This window comes from Gekko japonicus, unplaced genomic scaffold, assembly GCF_001447785.1.
Source record: "Gekko japonicus isolate JY-2015 unplaced genomic scaffold, Gekko_japonicus_V1.1 scaffold144, whole genome shotgun sequence".
Classification (NCBI taxonomy): domain Eukaryota; kingdom Metazoa; phylum Chordata; class Lepidosauria; order Squamata; family Gekkonidae; genus Gekko; species Gekko japonicus.
The window spans coordinates 325,678-339,699 of NW_015162478.1; the positions used below are offsets into that span (position 1 = coordinate 325,678).

Consider the following 14,022-nt stretch of genomic DNA (forward strand, 5'->3'; position numbering starts at 1 on the left):
GAAGAGAGAGAAGGAAGGAAGGAAGGAAGGAAGGAAGGAAGGAAGGCAGGCAGGCAGGCAGGCAGGGAGGAAGGAAGGAAGGAAGGAAGGAAGGAAATATTGGGGTTGGAAGTCTGTTACAGACAGCCATACCGAGGACAGAATGTGGACAATGCTTTCTTGAAACAAAATTACAACTGTGTCGAAGGAAGAAGAGTTAGCAATAATAAAAATAATAATTGTCTGCCATCGAGTCAAAACCAATTTACAGCAGCCCCATGACGTTCCAACTCATCGGGTTTTTCGAGGCAAGAGAGGAGGAGAGGTGTTTTGCCCCTGGCTTCCTCTGACTAGCAACCCCAGTCTTCCTCGGTGGTCTCCCAACCAAGTACTAACCAAGAGCAATTCAAGGACAGCCCAGCCCACAAAGTGAACCAAGCAGCCTCTACAGCTCCCCCCGTCGCCAGAGGAGGAGGAGGCGGTCCTCCACTATGCGGTGGTTCACTGCAGGGGCAAGCGCTATACCTTCAGTCCACCCTGAACTTTCCTGGGGTGGAAAAGAAAGGTGTGCCCCCCCCCATTCATGCCATCACCCAGGAGGTCCAGGATGGGCTACAGAGGCACTGCATCTGCAGCCCACCCTAGACCCTGCAGGGGGCAGCCCGGCAGGACAACAGTGAGGCTGGCTGTACTGCTTGAGACAACCCCATTTCAACTACCTGTTGGGAGGGAGACAAGCATCAAACTAAGCACAGAATATCCAATGAATTCCTGATTCTCCTTGCTGACTGCTTCCTCTTTCAAGAAGGTCGAGGATGATGGAACAAGGGACTCTGTTATCCTTGACTTGGTCCTCCTAACCGTTAAGGAAGGCTTGGTGAAAGTAGGTGAAAGTGGAAGGTGAAAGTAGACAGAACTTTGGAGGAAGCAACCACGCAATGCTGGAATTATTCATCCCAGAGAAAGCTAAAAGTGAGTGTCCTCTGAATACCCTGAACTTCAGAAAGGCTTATTTCGATAAACTTTAGAGAAATTCTAAGCAGGAATCCACGGCTAGTTAAGCTGTCAGAGAAAGGAATACAAGAAGGGGGGAGGGGGGGGGGGGGCCAGGAAAAGAATGTTACTGGATGCCCAATTGCAAACAGCAAAGAAAAAGGGGAGACATCTAAATAAACAAATTTGATTGAATAAATCACCTAAAGCAGTGAAAATCAAGGAGGGTACATAGAAGCAATGCAAAGAGGGACAATTCACTGATGAGATCCACAGATGAGAAGCCTGGACTTGCAGGGCCAAAGAAGATTGCCGGGGGAGCCAGCAAACAAGCTCTACAAGGCCGAAAGAGCTGGGAATATTTAGCCTGAAGGAAAGGAGCCTAAGGCAAGGACATGAGGGCCCTCTTCTGTTACCTGAAGTTCTGTCTCACGGAAGAGATGCTCCAAGAGGCAAGACCAGATATAGCGGGCCTTAAGTTACAGAAGGGTAGATTTCAGTTGAATGTCAGAAGAAACGTCCTGATGGAGACAGCAGCTCTACAATGGAACGAGCTGCTGGGGGTGGGGGCACCACACACACACTTTCTGGAGGTATTCAATCAGAGACTGGCCAGCCATCTGTCAGGACTGTTCTAGCTTTGCATTCCCTGCACTCAGCAGAGGACTGGACTAGATGGCCTCTAAAGTCCCTTTCAATTATATGCAGTGTATTCTTTTAAAATATTTCAGCACAAGGACAATAAGAAAAGCTCCGCTGGATCAGACCAATAGTCCAGCATCCTGTCTCACATAGTGGCCACCCAGTTCCTCTGAATAGCCAACAACAGGACATAGAGTCTGAGACCTTCCCCTGATGTTGCCTCCTGGCTCCGGGATTCAGAGGATTAGTGCCTCCAAATGTGGAGGTTCCCGTCAGTCACCATGGCTAGTAGCCATTGATAGACTTATTCTCCATAAATCTATCTAATGACCTTTTAAAGCTGTTTATTCCTGTGGCCATCACAACATCCTCTGGCAGCGAATCCCACATTTTAATCACCTTCTGTGTAAAGTAGTATTTCCTTGTATCCGTTCTGAACCTACTGCCCATCAGCTCCATTGGATGCCCTCGAGTTCTAGTATTTTGGGAGAGGTAGAAAAATGTCTCTTTGTCAACTCTCTCCACTCTATGCATAATTTTGTAAACCTCTATCTTGCTACTCTGTGCAACATTCTGTAATATAGACGTTACTTCCAGGTTTCAAATATGCTTCTGAACAGGCTGTTAACATTTTTAAACAGAAATCTGGTATCACCATAAAGACTAACAATGCTTATTCTAGCACAAGCTTTCATGAGTTAGACTTCACTCCTTTGGACTCATGCTGAGATAAACATTGTTAACCTTTAAGGTGCCACTGGACTTCTGTTTTATTTTGCTACAACAGACTGACATGGCCGCCCCTCCACATTTAACACTGTAAATCTGTCAGCAAAGACCACAGCAGGATTTCCTCCTTCCTACCCAAAAAGCACAGCAAATGGGACTAAGTAGGCATAGTTCACTACCGGGCAATCCTTGCAAACCAAGAACCGTTAATTAAAAACGTTTAGCTAACAATGCATGCACCCCGGTGCTTCCATAACAGAACATGCTGCTCCAATAAAGCACAGAGAATTCTTCCCGGCAAAGTGCTCAGACCAGGTGCTTTCACTGCTGCCAAAAGGATTAAGAAAACTTGTTCTTAAGGCAGCTAGTAGACTTATACAAACATTTCTAATATGCAATTGTGGGTTCAAGCCAAAATATATCTATATATATCACAAAACAAAGCATGCAGGTATTTTAAATCTGGTACCAACATTCTGATTCAGCCCCCTCCCCCCCCCCCCCCCCAAAACCCCCACCCCCCCCCCTCAGGGCTCTACACCTGTTCCAATTCTGTAGCAGCTTAACAACAACAGAAAGAATGTACTATGTACAGAATTCAGCTTCCAAGTTTTATTTTATTTTTAAACTACACTTCCCTGTTTAAGAACTTAACAGCCCTGCTGGATCAGACCAGTGGTCCGTCTAGTCCAGCATCCTTTTTCACGCAGTAGCCATTCCAGTTGCCCTGGAGGACCAACAAATAGGGCACAGAGGCCGAGGCCTTCCCCTGATGCTGCCTCCTAGCACTGGTGTTCAGAGGTTTGCTGCCTCTTATAGCAGAAAAGATATTCTTTTAATGTGTGCAGGCAATGCCCACTGAAACATCAAAAGCCAGAAGGGGGGCTTAATATGATCTTCAGGAGGAGGGTTTCCGTGCCCTACACAGGGTCCGCCCCAGAACTAAGATGGCCCAATTCAGGTTAAGCAGTAAAAATTTGGAGAATTACATGAAAGACGAGAAAATTCTTCAAATATACATAATGTGTAAATGTCACAGAATCCCGCTCCTCAGTGCAACATCTGGATTTCTCTTTTCTTTTCCATGCACCAACTACAAAGCACCAACCCAGCCCACCCCCAGGAGCCATCACAACACTGTACTGGCTGGACAGACCACTCGGCTGCCTGCTTCCCATTAGTTTTTTGTTTTGTTTGTCTTTCCCTTAACAGATTCTCCTTTATGGATGGCCTAAAATAAGAAGCGTGCTCTCTTCCACTTACTTGGCTATTACCGGAATAGAGACGGCTTCCGAGATGGCTTTGATCACATCGCAGTGGACGGGATGCTGAGGCCTCTCTTCTTTCTTCCTTTGCAAAGGAGGGAGTAAACAAACAGATTAAAAGTTTACTGGCACAGAGTGTTCCTCTCCGCGCAGAGGCAATTCCAGCCAGCCGGGTACTCGTGATGTGGAACGACAGCAGAGAATGGCTGAGAAAATTCCCTTTTCCCTGGGAGAGGTGGGTGATTTACCTTCCGTGAACAGCGATGGCAGCAACTCCAGTCTTTTCTATCTTCTTCACTAAACTTATTGTTTCTTCTGTCTGGGGGATTGGGGAGGAGAGAGCACAAAAGAAGAAACACCCATCACCCAAGTTTCCTACTTCAGTTAGCTTTATAGTGATGGGAGGTGGGGAAGCACAGATGTGCCGGCCTCACCCGATGCCCCAGATGTTGCAAAAGCAGTGGCCCACGCAAGCCATCGTTACGCCCCACTTTTGAGAGATGCAGATTCAAGTTCTGCTCAGTGAGCTCTATGGGCCAGGCCCCTTTTCAACAGGTGGGCAGCAAGCAAGGTGTAGCAGGACAACCGTGGTCAGACCTCAACCTGCCTGGGCCCATCACCCGGTGAGAGCCACATCTGCCCTGCGCTCTTATGAGCAAGCAACATTCCATGCTAATTGGAAGAGCAAGTTACAAATGCAATTAAAACAGCTTTAAAACCCCCATATACCTCTGGAACATCTACCTTGTTGTTTACTTTCTAAGTATATTAGAAAATTCACTGGGGGGGGTGGACACTGGAGGGGTGGCGGCAGGTAATTCTGCACCACAGGTGAGCAAATGGGAGGCCTCTAAATGCAATACAGAGAGTAGGATGTTGCACAGCACACCAGGGCCCACAACTGTGGCTGTGTAAACATGTCAGTCCATTGCTCCCATCTCTGTAGCTACATTTCTGCATACTTCCCAGCTGAGTAGATGACCTCCAGAACCACACCAAGGGAGAAGGTACACTGTGCTAATACTAAAATGTGCACTAATGAGGCACATTGGGGTTTCCAACTTTGTCTCGGCAAATGCAGGGAGATTTTGAAGACAGTGCCTGGGGAGGGTGACTCTCTAGGCTTCTTTCCCTTCCCTAATCTCTGTGGTCTTTGCCATAGAGACTAGGGGAAATTCCTAGAGCATCATTATGTGGAAGCTATTTCTTCTCCCTCTCCTCAATTCTTCAGGGGGTGGAGGCAGGTAATTCCCCACCGCAGGTGGGCAATTGGGAGGCCTACAGCACACACATGCACCAAATATGACTTCTGGCAAAGACTACTGAATTGAGAATACCGCTGTGTAATTGCAATGTACTATCTTAGATAACCTTAACTGCCAAGAATTGCCAAGAAGACTGTCAAGGATGACAGCTTTTCTTCATTCACGTCTGACTTAAATTGTTTTTAAACAGCTAGCAATTTGTATGTTCTTGTTAGGAGCACCACAGTGATTTTGCTTTTCAAGATCAGACATTTCAGGCATCTTAATATGTCCTTACCGATGGCAAGATACGGATTTTGCAGGTCACTGGCTTACAGATTCCTTGGACGAGGGTAGTCAGAATCTACAAAAAGGGAGAGGGGGGGGAGGGTACGGTTTAATCAAAAAAGATATGCAACAGTTTTCATCTTGAATCGTCTGGCCAGTTTGGTCTCTCCGCTCCCTGCCCACTTCAGTTCCTTTCTCAGCAAGAACTGTGCAGGCGATGAAGAGTGTGAAGGCTTCCCTAAAGAACAGTCCTTGTAAATAGGACCCTAGTCTTATGAATGCTGCATCGTCCCTTGAGACTCCTGGACCACTGGTGTTTGGAAGCTTTTGGCTATCAAGGTATCTGGTTCAGCGGCTGCTTGGGAGCTGCAATACTAAACTGGGCATTCAGAGTCACCACCTGGACAAGCTGGATAACTGCACCTCCAGAGAGGAGGAAGCAGCAGCAAACGTCTTGTTCATGTGAAGTTAAATCATACACTTGCAGGAGAACTCCAGCCTGCATTCTTCGGAGTACACCTTTCCTCTCTTTTATTATTTTTTTTATTATTCATAGAATCAGAGTTGGAAGGGATCTTCAGGGTCATCTAGCCCAACCCCCTGCACAATCCAGGAAATTCACAAATACCTCCCCCCCTCCACACCCCCAGTGACCGCTGTTCCACGCCCAGAAGATGACAAAAAACCTCCAGGATCCCCAGCCAAACCAGACTGGAGAAAAATTGCTTCCTGGCCCCAAAGTGGCAATCAGCATTTCCCTGGGCGTGTAAGAAAGGGCCACAAAAACGAAGCACTGAGGCAACCCTTCCTGCCCTCCCTCTCAAGATCTGCCTAAGTTCACAGAACCCGCATTGTTGTCAGATGGCCATCTAGCCTCTGTTCGAAAACCTCCAAAGAAGGAGAGCCCCCCCCCTCACCTCCTGAGGAAGCCCGTTCCACTGAGGAACTACTTGGTCAGGAAGTCCTTCCTAATGTTTAGCCGAAAACTCTTCTGATTTAATTTCAACCCATTGGTTCTGGTCCGACCTTCTGGGGCAACAGAATACAACTCCATACCATCCTCTATATGACAGCCCTTCAAGTACTTGAAGATGGTTATCATATCACCTCTCAGTTGTCTCCTCTCCAGGCTAAACATACCCCGCTCTTTCAACCTTTCCTCATAGGACTTGGTCTCCAGACCCCTCACCATCTTCGTTGCTCTCCTCTGGACACGTTCCAGCTTGTCTATAGCCTTCTTAAATTGTGGTGCCCAAAACTGAACACAATACTCTAGGTGAGATCTAACCAGAGCAAAGTGGTACCATCACTTCGCGTGACCTGGACTCTATACCTCTGTTGATACAGCCCAAAACCACATTTGCCTTTTTAGCAACTGCATCACTCTGCTGACTCATGTTCAATGTATGGTCTACTAAGACCCCAAGATCCTTTTCGCACATACTACTGCCAAGGCAAGTCTCCCCCAACCTATAATAATGCATTTGATTTTTCCTACCGAAATGCAGAACTTTACATCTATCATCATTGAAATTCATTTTATTTGTTTTAGCCCAATTTTGCAGGCCTGTCAAGATCATCCTGTATCCTGACTCTTGTCTTCTACCGTATTTTCTACCACAGGCAGGCTATCCCACAAGGTGGGGGCCTTCCCTCCCCGGCAGCTTATTCTCCGTGAATAATGGCACAAGGCAAAGTCAGTATTAACACGGGGAATACTTACGGATTCTATTTTGTCAGGTGCAGACAGCAGTGCTGCTCCCATACCTCCCTGAGAAAATCCAAAAAACAAAGAAAGGACAGGGGAGATAAAACTTCATTAACTCACCAGCGCTAAACACGCCACAAAATCCCACTCTCCAGAAAAGCGCTGCAGCATCCTCACAGGAAACCTAAAAGCATCCCAGGCTTTATCGGAGGTATCTTTGCTTCCATGCAATGTATACTAACCCTGGCTGCAGCCAGTGTTCCCTCTAAGCTGAGTTAGTGTGAGCTAGCTCACCCTTTTTTAGCCTCCGGCTCCCACATTTTTGTCTTCGCTCAGGAAGGACGGCTCCAGAGGAAACTAATTTATGCAGTAGTAGCCAAATCGCTCTCTCACAACTTTAATGCCAGTTGCTCACAAAGTAGATTTTTTGCTCACAGGACTCCACAGCTTAGAGGAAGCGTTGGCTGCAGCACTAACTCTTGGCGTGATGCCCGGCAAAGACATGTGCCTGTTATTCTGATGGCTTCTTGTACACAAGTCACGGCAAGTGCTGGAAGGCAGCCTTGTTTACTCCCCAGAGACATTCCCATCATAACGATGTTATTTATTATTTGGAAAGCTCAGAGCGGCTTACGCAAAGCTCCCCCTTGTCTCCCACCCAGACACAGGGCAGGCCCCACACAACTAAAGCTTTGACCAAATGCCCAATAATGCAATGCAGCACATGAAAGCAGCACACGGAGACTTTCAAAGAGAGATCTTATTGCCACCCCCTCTAGCTATACAGTGAGCAGCCCAAACAGACTGTGCATGCATTCGATCCAGGGCACTTGAAAGATTTCTTAGCAGGCAACCAGGAAGTCAAATAAGATGGCCAAAATGCTGAAGCTATGGCACAAGCAGCTGCTGGAAAGGTTCCCCACTCTCTCCTCAAGAAGATCTGCAACTGGCCCTGACCTGGATAGCCCAGACAAGCCCAATCTCGTCAGATCTTGGAAGCTAAGCACGGTGGACTCTGGCAAATACTTGGTTGGGAGACCTCCTTGAATACCAGCAGTTGGGAGGCCGGCTTTATTCAGCTACGTCTCTGAATATCCTCCAGGCCCCCAGTAAGGGTCAGTCACCAGAGGTCACCATGACTTCCAGGTGCACACATACTCACACACATGCACACACACGCACATACGAAAAATACAAAAAAACCCCCAAAAAATAATAAAAAAGAACATTTGCAACTGGAGTATTTTCAGATGTTTGCGCAGAAGCCATTCAGGTCCACATGGAAACAGCCCAACTTCAAGTAACATAACAACCTGATGACAATTTGCTCCATATGTCAAATTTCTTTTGACAAGACAATGGTGGAAAGATGCACCCAAGGTGAGAAAGCTCCTATATTTTTAGGAGAAGCTTCAGAGGAAGATTCATTTCAGCTGAGCACAATGAAAATGCTATTACTGCTATCACCAGCTCACAACAAATGTCTCCAAGGCAAGAAGTTTTTGTGGGTCTTTTATAATATCGTCATGGAGAAAGAAGGCGACAACTGAAACCGTGTTCCAAGTTTGCTACTGACACCAACCATTCAAGGACTCTGAGTCTCGAGTTTTTCTCCTTCTGGAGTAAAACTACAAAATGCTGGCGTGGTTTGCACAGAGACAAAACAAAGCAGTTAAGTCTCCAATTATAGGAAGCAATCAAATCAGAACTGATATACTGCGATGCATCAGTTTTGGCATTTCACTAAAATGTCAGTGTGACACGCAACGCACTAAGAATAAAGAATCCTTTCAACAACCAGCAGCTTTGTTCCTTTGAGACGGGAGCGTCTTTAATTATTACTTGGCTGCCAGGGTATGAACCAGGTGAGATGAGGAGCAGGCCTGTGGTTTTTGCATTGCATCTGACTGCTCACCCCACTGCAGAGTTGTGAATGTAACAGCAGCAACCTTATGGGCATACACTTCCAATGCATCCAAGGAAATGAGCTCTAAATAATGAGTTTCAGGATGATTGTTTGAATTTCAGTGCCGAAAAGAAGAAACTGCAATAACCTGGCCAAGGTCATCTGGAGGATTTGCGAAGGAAGCGATGCTTGTCTGTTTGTGGCAGGCATAACTCAACAGAAAATAAAACTTGGGAGTTTCCAAAGTCAATGATCGTGGGGAGCTGCAGCGCCAAAAGTGAAGGGAACTGGAACATCTCTCTGCTATTTTAATGGAAGTCACAGTTTACTCGCTAAAAGCCAGGAAGATGGAGGCAGCTCAGAAAGGAGGGTGGAATATGACCCCCTCCTCCTTTACAAAAGCAAACCTTCAGAGAAGTTTGGCCAATTAAAAGGTCTTCCGGAGGGCGATGCTCATTGACAGACAGCCCCCCAACCTTTCTGAGCCTGTGGGCACTTTGGAATTCTGGCACAGTGTGGTGACACAGCCACAAAATGGCTGCCAAAAATGGATGCCACAGGAGGCAGAGCCAGCACAAAATGATTGCTACAGTTTACCTTCAGTCACATAGTGCAGATAATTGTGTTGTGGTGGCCAAAATATGGCCAAATGCCATTTGGGAGGTTAGCCTGCAGGCAATGCAGGGGCAGAAGGCCCTTATAAAATAATACCACAAGTGCAGCGAGCTTCAGGGTTGGAGAATAGAGAGAGCAGGGCGGACCCTTCATAATAATCCATATAGTGCTAATACTAGCCTTAACAGCAGTCAGTGGCTTAAGGCCACTGTAGCCTCTGCCCCTGCGAGCTTGCCTCTGATTCGCGACCAGCTATTGGTGCTCTGCTCTGTGATTCTGTCCTGACAGAGGTTAGGTTGATAAGTGTGGTAGACGGGCTTTTCCGCTGTTAAACTCTCTGCCTCAGAAGGTTTATTATCCTCTCCCTCATACACATACTTCTGGCCATCTTATTCTAGTGGGCATTTGATGTTTTTACTTCCTGACCTGATCCTATTTTAATTCTGCAAAACACTGAATGTTAGAAGAATATTACGTAGACTGAAAAGAGTAAGTACACAAGGTGAATGGTCATTAATGAAAGCAAAAGGTCAAATGGGCAAGTTTCAACCTACCTTAGTGGAATATTCTTTGGGACATCCCATGTTGACATCAATGCCAGCCACATCATTCTCCCTGAAAAGATAAAGATGAAACACAAGAGATAGGGAGCAAACCCATTACCATAAAGTCTCTATTTCCACCATACATTTTGGATCCTGTGCATCTGTTCTCTGAGAAACAGGAGAACAGTCATTCTCATGCCCTCCACTTGCCTACTACAAAAAAATCAAACTCCTCTGCTGGTCTGAGGCTTATTGTTGATGTTACTTACATATGAAAGCTTACATGCAGTGAAGATCCATGAGCTTGCATTTTTGGCAGACTTACTTTCAAGACAGGGACAACTGGCAACGATTACATGAACCAAGATTTGTGGCAGATTCCCAGGTTATTATGAAGATTCTCAGCAAGCACCAAATGTCAAAACACTATCAGAAGCATAAACATTTGACAGATACTTACACAAGTCGGGCTACTATCAGGGCTCTCTCAGCATCTGCTGTCCCCTGCAGAATGCAGAGAAGTCAAAATTATAATCAGCATACTTTGTACGTGGACTGCTGGAATACAAACTCCAGTGGAAGAAACAAAACGAGATTTGGTTGGCTTCGCCCTTTTAAAGCAATGCTTCAGAGAGAGTAGTTACTGAGTGACAATTTGAATTAAGCCTCGGGTGAAAAAGGACTGGTGCTCCACTCTTCCAATACGACCCTTAACTTTTGATCCACTAATAGTACAATCATAAACAGAGTCAGATCCTTCTAAATCTACTGAAGTCAACTGACTTAGAAGGGTGCTAACTTCAACAGACTTCAGATTTACAAGTGTCTAACTCTGGTTAGGACTGCACTTCAAGTCAATTTATGGAGCTTGGGAACAGGATACTCTTCTTTTATGGGAAGCATTTAATACTATTTAACTGTCTTGCCTAGGCTATAGATATAACTTTATATTTTGTGACTAGGTAGAATAGCCCCTTGACACAAGCCAATCAGCTCAAAGACATAAATTGGTGGAAAGTTCTAACAATTATGCATTCCGACACTATTATAGTGTAACTGTTCCACTTTAAAAAAAACTGTAGGGGGATACAAAGCATTGGTTCAGATATAACACCAAACCATGATTTGGCACTATGAGAATGAGCCTAGGATGAGCTTCAGGACTCACATTCATAATCCCCACTCATGCCTTATAAATTAATCAATTCCTTCCTCACTTGTGGCAAAATCAGAGCTTGTCATTGCCTCCAGCAATTGTTTCCACCTGATTCTGCAAACCAAAACTGCAAACTGGGAACAAGCCACGGTCTGCTACCCTGGTTTGGAGGGCAAGCACAAACCCACAATTTGCCAGTGCAGAGGTGATGGCAAATTTTGGTGTAGAGTGAAAGATGTAACTAAGTTGTGGGGTATGAGGGGAGACCATCGTATAAGCGAGCCTGAAGATCCTTGGAGCCATGTTCCTGTAACACCAACTCAGATAGCCACAGACAGGAGGCCCACTGAAGAGTTGGGGAGAAACTAAGGCTGCAGAATGATTAAAATGAAGCCAGACTCGGTCAGCACTTGGGTGGGAGATCACTGGGTATGCCCTGCAAGTTTCTCCCAACTTTCTAAAGGAGGCTCAGACTAAAGCAGGGCTCAACAAGTTGCAGACAGCAGGCTTCCCCAGCGCCTAAGAATTTCATTGTGGTACCCACTATTTCCAGGAATAATTTTACTGTAGTTTCTCCCAGCAATTCTCAGAAATACGAAGCTTTTTTAATCACTATGCTTCGGGATTTTCATAAAAATGCATGACCATGAAGTTCTTATCAGTGCTTGTTTGTATGTTAACTTTATACCCTTTCCATGGTTGTGGATGAATTAATTTCTTCACCGGTTGTTTTCTGTACTGGTTCCAATATTCAATTGAATGGAGTTTCTCAAAGCAATAATGAAATTATGAGGATTTGGGGAGAAGTTAGGTTTTTGTTGTGATGGTAACAACCTGGGTTACCTTCTATTTATTTATACATGACAACACTTGTGGTATTGTTTTTTATACAAGAAATTGTGAACAATTTGGATTAGGTTTTACGGTAGCAAAAATCAAAAAACCAAGGTCATTAAGCACAAAACCCTGAAGGCGAAAAATGGCTCTGGCTCCCAAAGTTTTGCACTGGCTCCTAAAGCTAAAGAAAAATTGTCAAGGCCTGGAATAAAGTATTAGTAAAAAAAACGTGCTTTCCTAGCAGGCAACTGGCTGCTTCACCAGCTGCATTCACTCAAACAAGACTGTATCAAGAACACAGGACTAATCAGGGTTAAAAGATGAACTTTAAAAAAAAAAAAATGCATAATACATCATCTCAATTATGGCACTCAGTGTTCAGGCCCCTTCTGATATTACTTTCATGGCCCAAAAGCCACTGAAGCTCATGTCCTTGCAACAGTAATATCATGAATCCATCATCCCATGGAAGGAGCTGCCAATGCAGCTCTTTCCAATGCCCACAGTTTGGCCCAGGGCCACTACAAGTTAAGAACACAAACCTGATTTATTTCTGAAAACGAGAGGTAGCTAAGGCAGGTAGCTGCACACAATGTATCATCTACACAGGAACACTGAACTGTTGTCAAGGCATCAAATATAAACAGCTCACACAACCAAATGGGAGACTTTGTAGCAAGAGAATCACCAAAGGTGTGGCGTGGATTAGAGGATGGCGTGGTACAGTGGACAGAGTGTCGTGCTAGGCCCTGGGATGACTGGATTTGAATCTCCCATTTAGCCAAGTGACCCTGGGCCTGTCATGGTCTCAGCCTGACCTCCCCTCACAAGGCTGCTGGTCTGAGGATTAAGTGGAGTGAGTAATGATATGAAAAGTTGCTTTAGGTCCCTGAGCATGGAGAAAAGCAGAATATAAATTAAAAATAAGCAATAAGTGTGTTGCCCCGTATATATTTTTTCCTGCTTTGATTCTAGATTGGTTATTTTAAAATTCTGTTTTTCAGTCCGTTCTCTCCTCATCCACATCTCTTCCCACTATCTATTTTACGGATTTAATTTTTTAACATTTCTTTTAAGTAGAATCTGGTGCATTTTATAGATGTTGTGGGACACTCTGGGAACTCTGGGAACTCCAGTGAAAACACAGGATACAAACTTAACAAACAGCTTAATGAAAGCATACAGACACAATACACACAAAAGATGCCGTTTCATCACTCCGCCATCTCCTACATCACTGAATTTGCAAGAAGATGTCAATGGGAACGGTGCTGGCAATTTATTTAGAAAATATTAATGGCTCCGATTGTATTTCATTTAGCAGAAAGGCAACTGCTGGTCATCTCTTACCATCTGAAAGACAACGCAGTCTTTTTCCCTTTCACAGGTCCTGAACACGACTCGCTCATTAGGAGCCACAAAGTCTACTGTTCCAAGCACCTCTGCAAAACAGAGACGGAAAAGGACAGCTTGAAGACGAACATCACACAAAGAACATCCATGTTTGCACACTAAGACATCTGAGCTGAAAATGTTTGTGTTTTTTTGCCATTATGCTGCAGCCGATTTATGCCAACCCCATAGAACTTTCAAGGCAAGAGACGCACAGAGGTGGTTTGCCACTGCCTGCCTCTGTGTAGCAACCCTGGACTTCCTTGGTGATCTCCCATCCAAGTACATAAGAACATTGGCCAATGTTGGATCAGGCCAAAGGCCCATCCAGTCCAACACTCTGTGTCATACAGGGGCCAAAAATACCAGGTGCCATCAGGAGTTCCACCAGTGGGGCCAGGACATTAGAAGCCCTCCCACTGTTGACCCCCCCCCAAGCACCAAGATGACAGAGCATCACTTGTCCTAGAGCCCCTATCTATACCTTGTGGCTAATAGCCACTGATGGACCTCTGCTCCATATGCTTATCTAATTCCCTTTTGAAGCCGTCCATGCTTGTAGCCGCCACCACTTCCTGTGGCAGTGAATTCCATGTGTTAATCACTCTTTGGGTGAAGAAGTACTTCCTTTTATCCATTCTAACCCGACTGCTCAGCAATTTCATTGAGTGAAAATAATAATAATAATAATAATAATAATAATAATAATAATAATAATAATAA

The 14,022-nt window shown here is 45.2% G+C and overlaps 1 protein-coding gene across 2 annotated transcripts in view; it reads right to left on the minus strand.

Moving 5' to 3' along the window:
* The window catches only part of DUS2 (dihydrouridine synthase 2), a 39,882-nt gene that overhangs the window by 16,040 nt on the left and 9,820 nt on the right, over positions 1 to 14,022 (minus strand). For both annotated transcript variants that reach the window (XM_015405813.1, XM_015405814.1), the window contains 7 exons: positions 13,258 to 13,349; positions 10,375 to 10,418; positions 9,924 to 9,984; positions 6,864 to 6,911; positions 5,151 to 5,216; positions 3,857 to 3,927; positions 3,607 to 3,693 (listed from right to left, as the gene is read on the minus strand). In XM_015405813.1, coding sequence (XP_015261299.1) covers positions 3,607 to 3,693; positions 3,857 to 3,927; positions 5,151 to 5,216; positions 6,864 to 6,911; positions 9,924 to 9,984; positions 10,375 to 10,418; positions 13,258 to 13,349 — 469 coding nt within the window. The remainder of the gene's footprint in view (positions 1 to 3,606; positions 3,694 to 3,856; positions 3,928 to 5,150; positions 5,217 to 6,863; positions 6,912 to 9,923; positions 9,985 to 10,374; positions 10,419 to 13,257; positions 13,350 to 14,022) is intronic.